Raw genomic sequence first — 20,523 nt, forward strand, 5'->3', positions numbered from 1 at the left:
TTTAAGGTCCCTTCCAACCCAAACCAACCCGTTCCACGATTACCTGAAGCTCTAAACACAAACAGCAAAGCACAAGATGCAACTGCTCACACGCAGCAGTGGCTAAACCTTGCTTATCACACGGGGCTGCTGATAAAAACACCCCAGCAGCATAAGATGACAGAGCTGCTGCTGATACCTGCTGGCACCTGCCTCCTGACGAGTCTCAGTGCCACGCTTTTGCCAGCCCTGAGCATGGGTGGCTGCAGAGCCAGGCTCTGGCACCACGGCTGCGGCGGGCACTGAGGCTCCGGGAGGAAGTGGAGGCGTTTGGCTGCGGGACAGAAATGCTAATGGCAGCTAACAGGATTTGACAGCATTTACTCAGCTTTCTGATGCTCTGAGAGAGCAAAGCTGCCTGTAATAAGGTAAAGAGGAGGTGGCCTGAATGGGGGCGTGGGATTCACGGCAGGAACGTGTGTGGACACGTCCACACCCATGTGTGATGCTGATGTCTTCGATTCTTCCCCCCTCTAGTCTCCAAACCCCTCTCTGCAGAGTATTGTCAGGCTTGGGGGACTGTCCCTACGTGGTCAGGAGGCTTTGTGCCTCTCACAGTGACACTGTCCATGCCTACCTGGTATCTGCCACCTAAGGCTGTGAGGGCAAAAGGACGACTGCAGCTGTCCTTTAATGACACTGGTCTTACCTAAGGACAATTTGGGAATGCTTAGGGATATGGGAGAAAAAGCTGTTCTTTTTTTGTTGTTGCTGTTGAATCCCCTAGCTGCAAATGCAAGGCAGTGAGCTTTGTAGTGTATTTTACTATGTTATATCTTTTTTTCATTCTGGATTGGAGAAAACATCAAACTAAAATTTCTTTATGAAGAAAACAACTGCCTCTGGCAACCTGAACCTCCAAGTGTTTGGCGGTATCTCTTCTCTATGATTTGATATTCCTGGAAGAAAACATTACTTTAGCTTTGCTTAGAGACTGCTGGTATTTACCCACACTTACACAGCTCACCACCACCCAGTGCTGCTTCCCCAAGCCAAGCTTAGATGCTGGTGTGAAAGCCTGGAAACTACAGCTTTTTGTTAAAGTTAATTTAAACACTCAGCCCTTGGGAAAAAGCTTTAAAAAAGGCAAAGAGTGTTAAAAAAAGGCCAAAAAGAAAACAAGGGGAATGTATTAGGATTCCCAGGCAATAGGTTAAATTTGCTGACACTGTGAAGTGCAGAAACGACAGGGGTTAAAAAATGGCAGATGGAAACATCATCACCCTGGATGTCCCCATGTCATCTGTTCTGCTGCTTCTGCCTCCCCAACAACTGTCCTGGATCCAGAGACCACTATCAGCCCTGAAATCACACCCAATTCCAGATTAATTGCTGAAAACATTAAAATCCAACTTGATGCCCCACGGACACCCTCTGAAAGTCCTCCCTCCATGCTGCTTGTCTCCAATCCCAATCTGATGTGAAGCAGGGTGGCTGTGACTGGCACTGCCAGGCAGGATCAGACACCTGGGATGCACTGGAAACAATTGGATTTAAACCTGTATCACCCATATGAGCACTGGACTTTGATCCAGCTGGTGTTTACTGTTCCACTCTTGGAAGTAGAACAAACAAACAGCTCTTCCACGGCCAGGCAGTGAAACCTGGCAGGGAGTTGCTAAGCAGAGGCTGAATGCCGAGGGGCACACCCCACAAAGCCTGGAGGCAACTCTGGAAAACGGGAAATCTGGTAAAACACTGAGTTTTGACACAAAGAAATCAAAGAGAAGCCGCTGTGAGCAAAGTGTGGTACCCAGGGGTGCACAGTGGTTCAGTGCAGCTGGGAAAGCCAAGCTGGGAACAAGGGGAAGCAGTGGGAGGCAGAGCAGCCTGGTTTAGATTTACAATATGGAGCAGATGAAGGGGGAAAAGTGAGTTGAACTTGTCACCCTCGGATGGGCAGCTGCAGCCTGTTGCCATAGCTTGGTGATGGAGACCCACTAACAGTGGCAGCCCCACACAGAGAGGGGAATGTGACGGGGTAAAGGCAGGAACAAAGGAGGGGCAGACTGGCAGAGTGATGGCAGTAATGACCACAGGGATGAAGGCAGACAGGACCACAGAAAAGAGATTAATAGCTTCAAATCCAATTGCTTTTACAAGGGAGAAGGCTCTTGGGCTCCAGGATGCACCTGGGAGGTGGGTGCAGGAAGGAACCAGGGCAGGCTGATCCAGAGCTGAAACCCCACCTGGACATGAATGCAGTGCCCACCCACACCACCTTCCCACCCATAGGTTAAACTCTGCCACAGACCCTCAGCAGCTTGGAGAGAGGGTTCAGCACCATTTGAGCCCTGCTGCTCCACCAGTGCCCTCACCCGAAAACCTGCTCCCTTCCCCTGTGGATGGGAGGATTCAAGGATGCCCTGCACCACGGGGACCTGCAGGTGCCTGCATGCTCTGTCTGCATCCTCTGGTATGGCTCTGCCTCTGCCAGCAGCTCCCGGAGGAGCCGACCCACTTTCGGCTGCGGCAGGGCAGGGAATGCCCAGTCCCACTGGCCCTGCTCTCACTCCTGCCTTTCACACGTCTTGGATGTTTAATGGAAGTAAATAATGACATGTTCCTGTGCCTTGCTGCTGGAAAGCATCTGAGAGGCAACACAAGGTAATTTTTAGCTTTCAGACTATTTAGACACAGTGGACATAAACTGCAGCATCATCTGCCTCCCACCCACCCAGCCCAGCCAAGGCACTCTCCCTGCACATATTTGTTCTTTTGAACCCCCAGCGGAGACCAACACTAACTTACTCCATCAGTGTCAGTGTTTTGGCAGGGGTGATGTACACACACTGAGCACTGTTATGTTTCTGAATGGAGATGGAAGGACACAACTTTTAAGGGGGTCAGACTGAGCTGGGGGGAACAGGGCTTATGCTGTCTACAGTCCCCATCACACACTACAGCAGCCCTGGTGGAGCATGTGGGGTACACGACTGAAGGAAAGGCTGTACTCACCCTCTCCAGGTCTTGCCTGAGGTGCATGAAGAGCTTTAAGCGTCGGTAGAGAACATCCTGCTCTTGCTGAGCCAAGTTGTCCACTTCATCCGTTTTTGGTGTCAGCAGCGGTTTGTTGGAATTTGCTTTCCTCTTTAGCTTCCAGTACTGGTAGACAAAATCCACCAGCGATTCGCTCAAGTCGAGGTTCTCTGCCACCTCCGAAGGCTTCACGAGTTCATAGAAGTCCTCCTCCAGCTGCTGGAGCTTCTGCTTCCGCAGCGTCACCTTCTCCAAGTCCAGCTGGGCTTGGTCGGGCTCTGTCCGCGCCTCCTCGGGCAGTTTGGTGGCACCGGTGCTGTGCTCGAGGCAGAAGGACTTGAACTTCACCTCGTCGTTGTCTGCCAGGATGGTCCGCATGTCCAGGTTGTGGTCGAAGGCGCAGGTGACGTGGAACGCGGTGACGCAGGCGGGCATGGAGCACTGCGGGACAGGGACAGGGCTCAGGGCCAGGCACCGGGGCAGGGGGACACCGACCAACACAGCGGGCAGCAAGTGCTTCCCAGGAACCCAGGAGAGCCACCTGAGAGACACCTGTCCCAGGGACGGGTGCTCCACGACACACACTCCCATGGAGAACACCGCTACTGCCCCAGCCAGGGACACCCGAGAGCCCAACACCAAAAACTCAAGCAGAACCCCAGGGTTCAAAAGGTACCACTGGGCACCTTCCCACCTTACCTTCTTTAATCCTCTGTGACAGGCCCTGCTCATCTCCCACCCACCACAACCAGGAGCTTCCGATGCTTTGTCCAACAAGACATGTCAAAAGCCAAAGAACAGCACCGGCCTACAGGATGCCCCAGGAATGTCAATTTGTTTCTCCTGATGGAGAAATGCTCATCTTTATTTCACCCTTAAGCTACTCCCCTCTCTTACCACATCTAAAGTCAATATGCCATTTTTATTGGAAGCACAGAGAACATGGCAAAGTTTATTTGTGAACATGGGATCTAAGCAGCAGCCAATGCTCCCAAATGCCTTCCTCCTCTGGAAATTATACACTCTAACTAGCTCCATTTAAAAAAGAAAGGAAAAAAAAAAAGGCAACCAGAGCAAAACATGTGGCTAGAATGTCATCAAACTTGTATCAGATTAATTTTTTAACCATTTCTCTAACTTACCTCAGGCTTAAAACACTTTGGATCCCACAGGCAACAAATCTCAGCCTGGTGTCCTACAGAGGAACCCCCACCAGTCAGAACTGAGCCCGTGTCCACCTCAGCACCTTCTCCCCCTCTACTCATTAACTGTTTTTTAATGGCTCAGAGTGTCAGGTAATTATTTCAACCATAACCCATAAGAAATCAGGCTATTCCAGCTGCTAATGACCAGTTAAACTGCAATAATGAGACATTTTAAGTGGGCTATTAACCGTAGGCACCATTTTGGAGTTAACAGAAGAATTGTTCTTGTGGAGGATGAAGATGCACTTGTGGCCTGAAGGACTAGGTGGAGGCAGGTGAAATTTCCTGGATGTCAATGACAAACCACTCAGTTTTACTGCACCTTAATTCTCAAAAAGAAAACTAAATACATTCTGGCAGTAATTGAGGAGCAGAAGTTTTACAGTTTTTAATCTCCACCCCATCCATTAGCCCTGAATCCTGCTCAGGCATCCAGGTGTGAACTTTTGACATTGCTGCTTTTAGATATTTTCCTTTGGCTTTTTTTAATCAATCTGCTGGTGTTCATGCAGCTGCCAGGGCCAAGAAAAGCACAGGTAAGCATTGTCCAAGTCCTCCACTTCCAGGGCTCTCCAGGCCCTGTTCCAAAGCCTCCAAGACCAGTGGGAAGAGCTGGATGCAGCTCTGGCTGTACCAGCACAGCTCCAGGCAGTGATGCTGAGCACTAACTCCTGCAGGCACCACACACAACTAGATTATGAACTCTCACACCCTGTTAAATATGGCCATTTGGTCCTAACTTCAGTTTGAAATTGTTCACAAAAATAGCTGATAACTTGCAAAGCTCAGCTCCCTCTGCTGTGCTGCTGGTGCCTGGCATTGTGAGGGACCCACTGGTGCTCCCCGTGCCAGCCTGGGGCACCCACCACCACAGCAGGCAGCAGGGGCCTGCCCTGCCACCCTGCCCATCCCGTGGGACAAGCCCTGTCACAGCCTCCCACATGGCTGAAGCACTGGCTCCACTCTCCAGTATTTATTTTTGGCATCGAGGGAGGGACAGAGGGAGCCCAGCCTGACTTGCAGCTTCCAGATTTACTCAGGGCAGTCAGTATATCACCTACTGGCTTTTAAAGCACACAGAGTGATGTCCCTTCCCTCCTGTTTCTGCCACCAGTGCTAAAAACAGCATTAACAACACGACCGTGTCTTCTGCCAGGACAATGTCCTGCTAACAGGAATGGCCATCACCCCACCTTAGGAATAAAGCAAATCCAGTGACATCCGTCCTGGACCTCTCCTGTGACAGATGGCAAGCAGCACTCATCAGAAACCGTGCCCAAAATGCAAACAGAAAATAATTAGGCAGCTCAGCTGACAGGGCAACAAAGAAAGGTACCCGGTCGGCCACAGCTACTGAAGGACCTTGGATAAACTAACAATAAAAACATATTGATCCATCCCAGAACGGCGCTGGAATGAAGCCACTGGTGATGGCAGGGAGGGATCTGCCACCCAGAATAAACCAGGCTCAAAAACTGGCTTCGTTATTGATCGTGCTTCGCTATCTTACAGCACCTCCCATTCAAGGATTTCAGCATATTGCTTATCCAGGCAAATCCATCCCCAAACACAGTTCCCAGAGAGAGAGAGAGAGAGAGAGAGACAGAGAGGGTGAGAACTGCCCCAGAGATTAATGTGGGCTGTCAATTAGCCCGCAAATCACTCTTACTGGGAAGAAACAGAGGGATGATTTCAGTTGCCAAGGAAATTCAAACAGAAGTTCAGCAGCTTGCAGTGGTGCTCTGCTGCAGTTTGGGGCCGGAGGGGAAGGAAGCGGCTCCTCCAACAGACCTGCGAGGGGAGCTCGGGAAGGAAAAATTAATTACCGGTGCTGAACGGCGGCCAAGCCATCAGAGGCAACACTTCTGCATCCTTACAGAACTGCCATGTGATTTTCTGTGACCACAGATGGTCTGGATGCTGGCAGAGCCTCTCAGCCGAGACGGGCACTGTCGGCCTCCCAGACACCCTCCCAGGATGTGGGGCAGGGGGTGGCAGGGGGGCACACACGCTGCTCTCCCCCCTGTGTCACCCTGTGTGCTTTCAGGCACAGCCAGAGGACAGCTTTGGGAACCACCACACCAGTTACCCCAGTGGATGGGGACCAGTGGCCCAAGCAGCTCAAGGGGAGTGGGCAGCAGCGGGCAGAGGAGCAATGACAGACAAATGAGTGGTGGAGGACATTTCCAAGGGCTTTTTCTCCAAAAAAACAACAAAAGGTAAGCCTGAAGATGATGACAGCAGAAGACTGTGCCCTTTGGAGAAGCCTGCCAGCAACTAACAGAGCCCTGGCATTCCATGCTGCCTCAGTTACCACTTCCTGTCTCTCTGACAAGTGAGGAGGAGGGAGCTGGGTCCCAAAAAAGCATGGTCAGGACTCGGCTGCACCAGAGCCTGGCTCCTGGCACTCTCTTTTCCACCTCAGCAATGCAAACAAGAAAATTCCTGCTACATACCGAGCTCTCTGGCATCTCCTGATGTCTGACCACAAGAACCACCATGAAATAATGACTTCCCCTTAACAGGAGCTAGGGAAAGGGTGTCTCCAGGACTGCATCCCTGCACAGTGTCCAGGAGCTCCGGCTCAGCTACAGCCACACCAAATTACACTGGACTCACAGCTCTGTACCAGGAAGCAAGGGATGAGTTACATGCAAGCAGCAAGGGCAGAGGCATCGAGAGCAGTGGGGAGCCCTTCCTCAGGCTTCCCTGGGTTTGTTTCCCTTTCAATGGACAAATTTGGATGGGGAAAAACACCTCCACGCACAGAGGTGCCTGTGCAAAGATTTCTCACATTTGTCTCTGCAAATGTGGTTCAGGTGGGTGTTTTCTTAAGCTGTGGTGCTGCCTCTGAGCATCTCATGCCCTCTTGGGATGAGTCTTCCCCTCCTCCAGTCTGCCTCCCAGATTCCACCTTTGCAAAACCCAGATCCCACTGCCCACTTGGAAAACCCCCTCCTGGAAGCAACGTCCTTCCTTCCCCAGACCTGCCCACCTGCAGCACCCGATTCCTGCTCCCAAGAATAAACACCCAGTGCTTTTGCAGAAAACAACCTTCTCCTTTCAGAGCTGGGTCACAAACCCAAAATGCTGACAAAGGTAGATCACACCTGCATAAACAGGCACTAGCACAAAGTATGCTACATAAACACAAGCTTTCAAAATAGACCTCTGTACCACTGAAGAGTACAGAGCATATTTATTTATCTATGGGTGTTCATTTACCCCATAAATCCTTAAATAAAGGCACTGCCTACTTTTTTTTTTCCCTTCTCCCCCTTTTCCTTGAAGCAAAACCAGCCTGCACCCGCCAGGGTGGCCCCGGCAAATGCTCCAGTGACAATTTCACGAAGACTTATAAACTGTGAACTGCTGGCACATGAGACAAGAAGGCTCCTGTTCCATCTCAGGTGACCTTTAATGCAAATCCACCCAGCCCCCGGGATCTCGTGGCTCCTGTGTCATGCTGGTGCTAAGAGGATGAAGCCTGAGAGACGCTGAATTCTTTTTGATGCTGCCAAGCCTGTTTGCCTCCTTCCCTGCCCCTCTGTTCTTTGAAAGCAGTTGCCATTCTGACACAGTATCTCCATCTGGCAGGGTGAATAAGCATCCAGAGCCATCAAAAAAGAAGTGAGTCAATGCTACAGATTTAAAGGAGTATTGTGAAATTTCGTTTCAAACTACGGGGATTGCTTTTAAATAGCTCCCTTTAAAGGATTACACCCAAGACGATGGCATAAACACAGTGGAGCCTGCAGACCTCCTATCCCTGATGCCCTTCTGCAAACAGGCAGCTGTTCTGGTCCCCCATCAGCACCACTGTGTACACCAACCTCCCTGGTGCAGCTCGTGCTGCTGTACCAGAGCTGATCCCTTGGGACTGCTACACATCCCAAACTTTCTCTCCATTTTTCAAAGCTTAAAGGCTCTTCCATTTCCCCCTGCATGCCAAGGCTGCTCCAGTGCCTGCTCTGCCAATGGAAGCAACTGGCACTGTAGATGCTGATGGGCTGCAGATGCTCCAGCCCATCCCCAGGGATCACCAGGATCACCTGGCCAAGCAGGGGGAAGGAGGGGGAATCAGGGGGTTCAGCAAGACTCCCCAGATGCTCTCACACCACGTGTGCTGCATTTGGGATGGGAGCTTCTACTCTTTGCTCCCCAAGTAGAGGGATCACAGGGTGGGAAGCTCTGTCCCACTTTTGCAACAGGAAGGCCCAGAGCATCCTGCTTTCCATCTGAAAAGAGAATGCCTGCCCTCCTGCTGCAGGGAGGGCAGGCAATCAGATGTCTGCAGTAGTTTGGTTAGGTGTGGCAAAACAGAAAATGTGGAAATGCAGCACATGGTAAATACTTTATTTTCCAAGCCAGCAGGCTAGTGAGGACTCTCCAACCCCGGGGTTCCCTGGGATCCCCCCAGCTGAAACCCCAAGCGTTTGTGAAATACTTGGGCTGTGTATCTCACGAGCATCTCACTTTCCTGGCAGCTTCAGGAAGCTCTTTCTGCTGGAAATTCCTGATCCAAATCAAGGTCATTTGCAGTCCCAGTCATTAGTGTCACTACAGCAACATCACTGTGTTATGCAAAGAAAGTTAATCTACATTTCTAGCACTCAATGCATTAAGTGATTGCAAACAACATCAACATCTGATGTCGTCAGGTTTACTCGGAGCAGAAATAAGCCTTTGGCCAGACTGTGTCCTCCAGCACCTCCAAAATCTCCAGTGGCTGATACAGGCACAACCCTGGAGGTCTCAGTGTCTTCAGTGCCAAGCTACATACCTGAATACATGTCCCAGTGCACTCCTTGCAGAGGCTGCAGGACAAAGCCCATCTGCTTGCTGGGATATGTGAGATCTTCGTAATGGGTTCCATTTTTTCAGGACATCCAATGCTAACCTGGCCATGAGATAGAAGACAAGTTGTAAATACCGGCTACCATCCCACATCTCCTACAAGGGGGTGTCTGTGGCGGTCTGAATGAGGGATGGATTACATTTATTAATTTTTGGGGTCAGTTGCAATTTTGAAAAAAAAAACCAAACCCAAACCCACATCTGGATGAAACAGAGGAAAAATGTATGTTGGTGTTTCCTCTGAATTAATTCCTCCCGTGGATGTTGCTGTGTATCTCAAATGGGCACATGAAATTAGCTTTACTCCGCTACACAGAGCTATGCCCCCCAGCTCTGTGCCCTTGCACCCCAGCTCTGTGCCCTCCCTCCACAGGGTGCCCCTTGGCTGCTAATTAAACACACAGTCTGATGACTACCCCGCATCGCTCTGGCACAGCTTGACGAGCCAAACTGGGTTTGCAATTTAGACCATTAATGAATGGCCTGGGCCGAGACCTGAAACCAGGTCTGTGCCCAGCCACGTGCCACGAGGAGGCTGCAGAAGATCTTACTTCAGGAATCCATAAGGCACAGCTAACGTGGACCCATTTCGTCCCGCTCCGCGTGGGCTTCAGCGCTCCCCCTCTCTTGGGGCACAGCAGACACTTGGGCTGAACTCCCAGGGCACAGGTCCGGCACAGCCAGCTCCCGATGGGGACCTTCAGGATGCCATAGCACGCCTGGGCAGACAGCAGGGAGGAGGGTTAGTCCCAGCAGCTAGGATGAGCATCCTCCCAGACCTCCTCCATCACTCCCACCTTTCTTACCGCCGCTGCCTCCCAATAAACAGCAGACAAAGCCACAGACAGTGAGGTTAAGCTCTTCCTTCCTTACTACCTTCCCTGTTTTCACATGGATACTCGCGGCAGACCAATATGTCCTGAGCTTTAATTAAAAATTCCAGGCTGGGAGTGGGCAACCAGGCTGCTCAATCAGAGCACCCACCACCGGCAACTCTGCGGTTTGGACATCTGCCCACTCATCTCCTGCCTGTTCCCCACCCATGACAACTCAGGGAAGTAAGAAATGCTGTGCAGAGAAATCCTCTGAGGTCACTGAGGGCTGAAAAGCCACAAGCCCATGATTGAGAAAGTTGGTCACACTGGTTACAGACCCAGAGCAGCCCAAAGAGGAAGCAAAAATAACTATGGAAAGGTAAAAAGGGGAAACCAATAGTCATGAATGTAAATTAGATGAGAGGAACCAAAAAGGGTGATAAATCTTAAGGATGACACATCTAAAGGAGGCAAATCTACAAATGGACAAATCTACAGCCAAGAGAGTGAGAACTGAAGGACTTGGGTCGCCCACGGAGCTCCCTGACCTGTTGTGGTAATGCAGGAGGCAGAGAAGCCAAAGTGTTTCATAAACATTTCTCTTCTGTACTTGGGGAAGAGCCAAATGATAAGCTAAGCTGTATCACATAATGACAAACTACTTTCCACTTTGACCATAATTCATGATTATATTAAACAGCTACTACTAAAACTAGACAGTTTTTAACCAGCAGGTCCTGATAACTCGCACTTAAAGGGTTTTCAGAGGGCAACACACACTGCCTTGGGCACTAGCACAGGGTTGTGTCTCTATTTAAAGTGAGGAGATGTAATTAATTCTAGATCTGGCTGCTCTGACATCCCTGCAGAAGGCAAGCGGGCAGGGCTGACAAGGACCCCCAGCGCTGGTGGCTTCACGTTGAGCCCAGGCATTTGTCAGCTCCACTTCTACAAGTTTACCCCCAAAAAGAACAGCTTTTCATCCTGCTGCTGCAGGGCATTGTCACCGTGAGTGACAGTGCTGCAAAAGGGGATGGGGACAGAGGGGGCACACGGAGATGTGTGAGCGTGAGAAAAACATACCTTCGGTCTTTACTGGCCAAGAACAGACTTCAGAACATGACTTTAGGTTGCCCCAAATCATAAGTTGACTCTGATAGTGATTTCCAAGGGGAAAAAGCCACTTTATGAACAGATTATTGGGATAACAAGGAATTAAGGGAGGTAATATTATTGCTGTGAGTCTACACGGTTCAGAGAGACTTAACTGTGTGTTTCACAGCACCTCCAAATCTGGCAGATAAATCATCTCTGGAACAGAGTTTTATAAAGCACATGATTTAGAACCAGACAAGATTCAGCCTGATATGTACTACCAGGAGAGCAAACTGGCAGACTGATCTCTAAATCCAGGGGAAAGCAGGAATTATGATCAGGTGTCCATCTCTAGCAGATTCTTGGCTCCTGGTTATTTATTTCTAGTGGTTTTAGGGCAGCTGAAGGTGCAACTCTGCTCCTTAGGAGCAAATACTACAGGGCCTCTGTCCTGGACAAGGAGTAGCTCTAGAAACAAGGTGCATTACCAGCTAAACACACTTTCCCAAGTCCAGCACCAGGCAAAAGGTGGAACATGGAGCCAGAGGAATGCTGAACAGGAACAGAGCAGCTATTGCTATCACTGTCTGTCACGGGTGCAACATCACTGAGAAGGGGGTGCCAAAAAACTGGGGAGGATGCCAAGCCACAGACAAGCTTGGTGTGGTCCACAGAACAGAGGGTGGGCTCAGCCATGTGCCCACACCAGGGAATGGGAATTCAGCCATGACAGGACCATGGCAGGGTGGCTGGAAGCTGGAGGTGGATCGTTCCCATGCTGAACAGAAGTGTGACGCTGTCACTGCCAGAGCAGTGATCTGTGATTTAGCAGCAGGGGGTACAATTCCACCTCACTGGCAATTTTAGAACGACTGCATGTGCCTCCTAAAAGCCACGCTTCATAGGAATTAATTAATAGCAAGCCTCGTGGCTTGTTATGCAGATGAGATGATTACAACGATACCTTCTGGCACTGTAACCCAGCACCGTGTGGTCCTGAGCCCCTTCCCGATGGGATGCAGGATGACAAAGCCTGTGGCACCAGCACCCCTATGCCCACAGGGAAGCATGGTTTGGGATGTGGGGCAGGTTAGGTAAGAACCAGGATGCCATGTAACACCCTGCACTGTGGCTCTGGCTTAGTGGCTTAGGGTGTAAATTGGGGCAGAGATTAAATCAGGGGCAGCTTATGGGCTGGCACAGGGCTTAGGGCTGGACTCTGCTCCCTGAAAACAAGGGAAAATCCCTCTTTCAACAGCCTTGAAATCCACCCCACTGTGTCCCCTTCTGCAGCACTGGGGCTGCTGCTGAGAGCGGAGCCCACAGGGTGCCACAGCTCCCCCTGAGCCCCTGCTGTGGCACATGCCAGCCCTCAGCCTGACATTGCCACTTGGGCTGGTTAGAAAAGAACCCAACACAAAAAAAGTACCCCAACCCCAACCCTGAATCATTCCGGTATTTTGTGGGATCTGATTCACTGATGGAAACCATTCAAAACACCCACCTCCCACAACTATAGATATCTCCAGTGCTCTCCCACCTCCAGGAAGAGCTGATGGAAAACCTGCCCAAAAGATGAGCAAATGGCTCTCTTTAGAACTAAAAAAAAAACCCAAAACCCTTCACACAGAGGTTGAAGCCCAGTAGTTGCTGTCCCCCACCAGACAGCTTTGCTTCCCCTCAAAGCACGACCAGTAAAACCTCCCTGGGCCCACGTGGGACCCAGAAGACCCTCACTTGGCTGCCTCCTCCTTGACAAGGCTTCCCCAAAAGCAGGAGCCCACAGGCCCCCCCAGCAAGGGCTCGAAGCATTTGCATTCAATTCTAAAAATAAAATTATTTTCCTCCAGGCAGCAAAATAAAATGAAATCCCACGCTCATGCAGCAGGGAAGCTGGGACAGAAACCCTGCAATGTGAGACAGAGCTGGTGGAGCGGGAAGGTCCTACCACCCCCCAGACAAAGTGGAGGAGGAGGAGGCTGGGGGGTCTGTGCAATCCCACCCCTCTGGTGAGTGCAGGGTTGCAGACCTACATCCCACCAAGCCACCAGCCAGTCCTGTACACAGTGCTGGGGTGCTAAAGGTCCCACTGCAGTTCAAAAAATGGGATAAAAAAAGAAGAATACACATAGTAATGGATGAGGAGACAAAACATCACAGAGACCAGAGAATAAGGAGGAAGGAGAAATTCAGTCTCTGGTTGTGCATTTCTGTGGGCACCTACAAAAGGGTTGGGGGCAAGAAAGTAAGAAAAGCAAGTTTGCTGACTGCCAGCTATCCAAAACCCCACTGCTATGCTCGCTCCACTGCAGCCGCCTAGGAATCCAGCGGGAAAGCTTAACAGGAGTCCAGAGCAGCCCAGGGCAGGGGGACAGTGGGGGTGGGAGGAACCCAGAGGAAGGTACCAGAGCACGAGGGGCTCACCTGGTGCACGCAGACGTTGCACTTGTCACAAAACACCATCTCGTTGCCGTCCTCCCCCTCGGGCGAGCGGCACACGTCGCACACCACGTCCTCGTCGTACTCAATGCCCAAGCCCTCCTCGGTCTCGATGGCGATGTTCATGTTCTCGTAGCACATGGTCTCCAGCTCCTCCAGCACTCGCTCCAGGGTGATCTCGTCCAGCTCGGGCTTTTCTGCAAGGCAGAAGGCAGAGGATGAAGGTGAAGCCACCGATGCAGCTCTGGCGCCTTCGGGGAGCGCCTCCGATCGCGACTCCAGAGGCAAATCCACGGCGACGGGAAAAGCGACGATTCGGAAAACGGCTGCTCCTAACTCGGGATGCAGTTTATATTTCATAGACAGCAACGAAATATTGCTGCTGGCTGAGAGGAAAGAAACCCATTCAGCCGAAGCACTGCGGATAATTGGGGCTGACAGATTAAATGTTCAAGGAGACAAGTTTTGCAAAGATGCTTTCTGCAGCGAGGGCTCAGACAAGCTCTGGCAACACAAAGTCAATGCTTTAATTGTTAAGACTGAAAACTGACCCTTTTAAACCCAATTAAATGGAACTGTAAAACTGAAGACAAAGGTGGAAATTGATGGTAAATGAGGGGGGTTTTTTCCTGGTTGGGTTTAGCAGAATCAGAAGGTTGGACTCGGGTGCGTCTTTTATTCCCCCCACACCAGGATCTTTAATGGCAAGAGGTGGGAGAGATTTCTCCACAGAGACAACCAGGAATACAAGGTCAATAACCAGGAGAGGCTTTTTCAGAGCAGCAGTGGGACACCCAGCTGCCTTTAGAGCGGGGATGCTGCTGCCAGGAGCTCAGCCACACTGAAATGGTGCCACACTGAATGCTGGTCCCAGAGGTGATGCTTCTCACCTGCACACAAAGATCCTGGTGCCATAAACACACTGTGAGGTCACTCCGGGTAAGGAAAAAAAGAAGGAAAAAGATCTGCCAGCAGCAAAAAAATCTCAGCAGCAGCAGGAGTGAGGACCTCTGCAAAGGGCTGGAGGCAGAGTTAAGCCCTCACCACACCCTGTCTCCTCCCACGAGCACTATCCCATCACCCAAGGTGGCAGAGAGATGAGGACAGAAGTATCAGAAGGATGCAATACAAAACAATTAAACGTTGCATTTCATTAGTGTGTATCACCCAGAACGGGGCAGACAGTGAAGGAGCATGACCTGTACTGCTGTCCACCCTCCTTGCTGCAAAGAAATGGGAGAAAACACCTCACTTATGAGCAGAGAGGGAGAAAAAAAAGGCTGGAGGAAGCACTCATAAGGAGCAGTTACTAATTAAATGTTCAGTGAAAAATCTGACTTCCTGGGTATCTCTTGAGCCACAGTGTGATGTCCTGTCCTGGACTGAGCTCTGGAGCCCTGATAAGCCCCCAGGGGTGGGGAGGGCTGGGGCTGAGGGGTTCCCAGACAGTGCTCCCAGCACCTCTGGCTGGATGGGGCTGGCAGAGGCTGCACCATTCCCCCACAGCCACCGACCTGCTAAAAAAACTCTGTCAAGGGGGAAAGCATCCCGTAGGCGAGCTCGGCAAGCAAACACACCATTGTCTGCCTTTTTAAGCTCTTCCCCAATGTTTCGCATTGGCACGGTTTCCCTTGGCTTGACAAGTCTCTGCAAACATCCAGCCTGGCATTTTACACGTCTATGTCGAGTCTGAGATACCATCTAAGACAGACAACACTGTTCCCTATCACAGCCCTTTCAAGAGCTGGAGCTGCTGTGCTGCAACACGCCAAGGAACCTGCCGGTACCTGTCTGATTCCGGAGCAGCCCCGGCGATGGGCGCGGGATCCCTGCAGAGCCCCAGGCTGGCACAGCCTGCTTGGGGCTGCTGGAGCTCAGCAATGTGAAGCATCCTGCTCTAGAACAGCGAGTTCTGAGCACCAGAGATGGGACAGAGCCACCGTCTTGCTCTTGGCGCAGTGTTGGTTGGATGCAACAGGTCAGGAAGCACAAAATCATGGAATGGGTTCGGTTGGAAGGGACCTGAAAGTGGACCTCTTTCCAACCCTCTTTCACAGGCAGGGACACCTTCCACTAGCCCAGGTTGCTCCAAGCCCTGTCCAACCTGGCCTTGGACACTTCCAGGGATGGGGCAGCCACAGCTTCTCTGGGCAACCTGTGCCAGGGCCTCCCCACCCTCACAGGGAGGAATTTCTTCCCAATATCTAATCTAAATCAACTCTCCTTCAACTTCAAGCCACTCCCGCCTGTCCTATCATTGCATGCATGTTACAGAGAAAGTCAGAGCATTATTTTTTCCTTAATGGAGTCCCTTCATAAACACACCACCCAAGGTGCACTTGCTCAACACTTTATGTGAGCATCAAACCAGTCCAGCAAGAATATCCTCCTCTTGGTCAGGGTTTCAACTCCCTGTCTGTGACTACGAGCCTGGGCACTGGAGTGTCAGCCCGGAGTTATTCCCTTCCTCCCAACGTTTCAGGCTGTGCTTCTCTGGAAAGCAATAAGGTGTTCCCAGTGTTTTTTCCCCACGTGCTTTCCAGAGTTGCCCTGTGCTCAGAGGAGCTGGCAGCTGCAGGCAGCACGAGGAAGCAAAGGGAGGGCGTTTTCCACAGGAATCATGACCCTGACCTGCCCACAGGGTCGGGATCACGCTGGCACTGCCACCGTTCCGCTTCGCCTCAAGTGGAAAGAACCAGCGCCCCTCCCTATCTCCTGCACTTTCCAGCATCACCTGCTCAGCCCCGGGAAGGAAGTTCACGCTGATCCCAAAACTGCTGCGCCGGAGCAAGACCAGCCCCTCGGCGGGGTTTCCTTGTCAGCCCAGGAGCCGTGTGGCTGCTGCACCATTAGATGGGAGAATACAGACCCGCGTGTCCCGCACGCGCAGGCGCTCTCCCGCTCCGTTTAGATGTAATTACACTGGGAATGCCTTTGCCAGGCGTCACTCCCAGTACCTCCGAGCTCATTGAATCGACAATTGCACTTGATGGGGATGAAGCGATTAATCGTTTATGAAACACTAAACAATGGGGCCTGGGGGTGAAGTGCTTTTTCCATTTGTGCTCCATTTATCTCCTCCTGCATCACACGACGTTCGTGCTGTTAAAACTCCATTCACAAAACTGTCATCTTTTTGGCTGCCAAAACGCTCTCTTTGTTGACTGTGGTCAGCCAAAATGGCAAACACAAAAAACCTCTCCACCAAAACACTCCGTGCACATGCAGAAGTGACACTATCACTGTCCCCAAGGAAGGAAAAGTAAAGACACAGATACTGATCTTGGCTACAATTAATAAATCCAGTGACATCCACATTTTTGAGACCATCACCAGGACAGTGGACTCTACCTGCTGACCAACAGAACTACTTTCACCTGGTTAAGGTATGCCAAGGTCTTGTATGAAAAGTGGGGGAGAAAACGAAGCCTTTCTGAGCCTCCACAGAGAAGGGCAGTGTAGCCACAAACTTCTCAAGAGTTTCTGTCCAGAGGAATGCAGGCAGGAGTGAGGCTTCCATCTCATGCCAACACAATCATCAGCGATTTGGAGACACGTTCAGAACACTGACACAGGAGGAAAAGGCTCCATGTCCCATCACCCCTTCCAGGAGGCCACCTGCACCCTCTCCTCATTAACACTGAGTGTGTTAATGATGATGGGGTTTGATGTTGCCACCCAGCCTCCCCGAGACACCCTGACATTACCCTGCAGTGGGAAGGGCTGTTATCCAAGGAGTGCTGCCTCCCATGGCATCCCAGATGGACAAAGGATGTCCCTCCTCTCTCTGCGTGGGGCAGGCTGATGGGGGCTGGCACATCCCCAGCTAAGGGAAGGATCAAAAAGGGGGACTTCGCTTCAGAAACGAAGGAGGAGAAGAGGTGCAGGTGATGATGCACTACAGGAGGTCTCCAGATCTGATTCAGGAAGGGAAAACATGAAGGAACTTTGCTCCAAGCAAGGAACTCTTCACCGTATCTCTGCGTCGGGGTCTGCCACGACCCCTGAAGCTCCACAGACACCCAGCCTTCCACTTATCCCAGGGGGCTTCCAAGGGGCCCAGCCCCAACCCCACATAACTCAGCTCCCCCAGCTGCCTGTACAGCACCTGGAACACAGAACTTAAGTGCTTTATCCCAAAGGGGCTGGGATGGCTGGGCTGGCACCGGAGCCACAGTGCCACGTCTGGGAGAAGCACCAGGCACATTCCTTCACACAACGCCGCTCTCCCTTATAATTGTGTCTGTAATACCGTAATTTATGTGGCATGAAGGAGCAATATTCTTCTGCTAAATGAATTCTCAGCTACTCCTTGTCGTGGTGTGAGCCAATTCACTGTGCAGGGGAGGAAAAAAATAGCTGGAGAGCCACCTTTCACAACACCGAGACCTATTTCTGACTGAACTGTGCTCCACTAATATCAATTTACTGAAACAATAAATCCTCTCCCCCTGTGGAGAATACATGGAGATGGAAGCAGCTCATGAACAAACAGCTATCAGGACTGCAGGCTGTGCCATTTGCTGATTCACAGCCTATAAACCTGGAAGTCTACTTTTCAGTACAAATATATCTATAAACAAGCAAAATTACTGCCTCTTTATAATAACAATAAAAAAAGGGAAAGCATTTGTGAGATGATGTAGGCTTGTCTCTTACTCTTTGAAAAACTGGGAGTGAAAGAATGACAGGTCCCTGATGGGAATGGGGTGTTCACACATGGCACAGGAACCACAGACTCCAGAGATCTCCTTCCAGCTCACTGCCCCTCCAGCTCGCCCCAGGCAAGACACTTCAAACCTGCCTACTTTGGTACCTGAGGGGACACCAATCACCCCGGGCTGGGTGATCCCCAGGGCATTCCACATCCTGTCCCAAGATTCCTTCAGGGACGTCAGGGACTGACAGCCAACCACCTGAACACCACACTGGGTCATCTGGGACTCCCCCAGGCACCTCCACTTTCCCATGTGCAGGCCCACAGCGCTTGGGAGATGCAGCAGTCGTACATTAATCTTTCATCAATGTTATTTATAAACAGACCCTGCACGTAAAGTGCGGCCAACGCACAGAACAGCGAGCTGAGCATCCACAGTAAAACTTCCAGACATTTTGTTACAAACACAGCCTGCTAATGCACTTAAAAGATTTACAGGAACCAATTATCACCCTTTCTGCCACCCACCGACATCAATTATTGCTCAAATTTAAGATGATGACAAAATGTTTCAGGAGCCACTTTATAAGGCGCTGCCTCTCTGCGGCGATGCTCGGCTCTGACAGAGCTGTCCTAGAGCACTCCTGCTGAAAGCCTCCTCGCTCTACCCAGCAGCAAAACCTGGAGTATTGCTGGAAACTACTGCAATTACTGCCAGGAATTTATGGAAACAGCAAAACAACAGCCTGACGTGAAAACTGATTGTGCTGGAAAATGTGGAGGCAAAATGTCTGAAGGGTCTCCCACTGATCTCCAACCCTGCTATTCTGTACATCAATACATCATATACATACAATTAATACATTAACCTACACATGGTATAGATTATCTGTTTCTCTAAGGAGCTAAATAAGCCCAGCTCCCCCTTCCAGAGGCTTGCAGTTTTCATCTCTGCCAACAACTTAAGAAACTGCCACCTGAAAATTTTCCTGAATTTCCTTGCTTAAAGATAAGCTTAAAGGCCAAGGTTATTTTCACATGTGGATTATTTGTGCTTGGGTTCTTCTTTTTCCCTCCCTTCCCTTCAGCCACCCCATACTGCAGCAGCCCAGCAGAGGCAGAAGCCCTACACACCCACCTTTGGCTTTCCAAGACCCCCACCATACTTTCAGCAGCTCTCCACGGACCTGCCACAGTGTGCTCTCATCTTCATCATTCCTGACTGCCATCAGTCCTGTGCCCCTTCACCCCCTGAGCCCACCAACTCTCCTGCTTACAAGGCGAGTTCTGCTCTTGACTTAAATTGGGGGATGGAGTCCTACACGAAGAGCAACAACCCAAAAGCAAAGTGTGAGAGTGGCACCTGCCTCTGGGCAGCTCAGGTGAGTCCTCCTCCCTTTGACAGCAACAGCATTAATCCAGACCAACACAGTGACATTGAGAGCAGCTTCTGGCCCTAAATCTGTTCCCAAAACACTTCTACACTGTACATCAGTACCTCTGTTAAATATCTCCTGCTTGTACAACACCACCAGGTAGTGGAGGGTTTGCTGGTTCCTCTGTCCACACAGCCCACCCTTCTGCTGCTGAAATGGTACCTGTGCCATGAGCTCACCAACCCGGGGGAGAACAAAGATTCCAGGATTCCAGGCTACACACGGATGTTTGTTGTGGGCTGCAGCACAGACACGTTATAAAACAGCTCCAAACTGGCAGGATTTCTTAAAAACAACAACAATAACAATATCCAAACAAACAGACCCTGAGTTATTAATGGGTTTTCCCAAGCTCTGAGTGGCAAAGCAGGGTGAGCCTGGGTGTGGGGCCATGGCAGGGAAGGGGTGTAGGGCCACTGCTGGGAGTGGTCCCCTATGGCTGTTAAAGGAAACCCTATGGCTGTGTGACAGACCTCTGCCCCTCCTCCTGCCAGCCTGGCCTGGGGAGCACCCTCGTGGTGGGACAGCAGCCCTGGATCCCTGCAGCTGGATGCACCAGTGGATGCTGCAGCCACGGCACAGTGGGGCATTGCTCCTCAAGCTGATAAAATAATGGGAGAGCTGACAGACTTCTGACAAGGGCATGGAGAGAGGACAAGGGGCAATGGCTTCCCAGTGACACAGGGCAGGGTTAGATTGGCTGCTAGGAAGAAATTTTTCCCTGTGTGGCTGGTGAGGCCCTGGAACAGGTTGCCCAGAGAAGCTGTGGCTGCCCTGTCCCTGGAAGTGGCCAAGGTCAGGTTGGACAGGGCTTGGAGCAACCTGGGAGAGTGGAGGGTGTTAGAACTGGATGATCTTTAGGGTCCCTCCCAACCCAAACCATTCTAGGATCCTACCTCGGGGTGGCCTTGCACAGCCCGGACATGGGGAGGGACACCCGTGGGTGGGCAGCAGCTGCCTGGAGACAGGCTCTGCTTGGGGAACGCCAACTTGCTGCCTCA

General features: G+C 51.1%; 1 protein-coding gene across 2 annotated transcripts in view; it reads right to left on the reverse strand.

Annotated features, from left to right (window-relative positions):
• Window positions 1-20,523, reverse strand: part of JADE2 (jade family PHD finger 2) — a 72,188-nt gene that overhangs the window by 11,007 nt on the left and 40,658 nt on the right. For both annotated transcript variants that reach the window (XM_051794061.1, XM_051794060.1), the window contains exons 6-9: window positions 13,415-13,626; window positions 9,632-9,799; window positions 9,007-9,123; window positions 2,998-3,459 (exon numbers count right to left, since the gene is read on the reverse strand). In XM_051794061.1, coding sequence (XP_051650021.1) covers window positions 2,998-3,459; window positions 9,007-9,123; window positions 9,632-9,799; window positions 13,415-13,626 — 959 coding nt within the window. The remainder of the gene's footprint in view (window positions 1-2,997; window positions 3,460-9,006; window positions 9,124-9,631; window positions 9,800-13,414; window positions 13,627-20,523) is intronic.

The sequence above is a fragment of the Manacus candei genome, unplaced genomic scaffold (assembly GCF_025592945.1).
Source record: "Manacus candei isolate 608988 ecotype Guabito, Panama unplaced genomic scaffold, ASM2559294v1 h1tg000037l, whole genome shotgun sequence".
NCBI lineage: Eukaryota > Metazoa > Chordata > Aves > Passeriformes > Pipridae > Manacus > Manacus candei.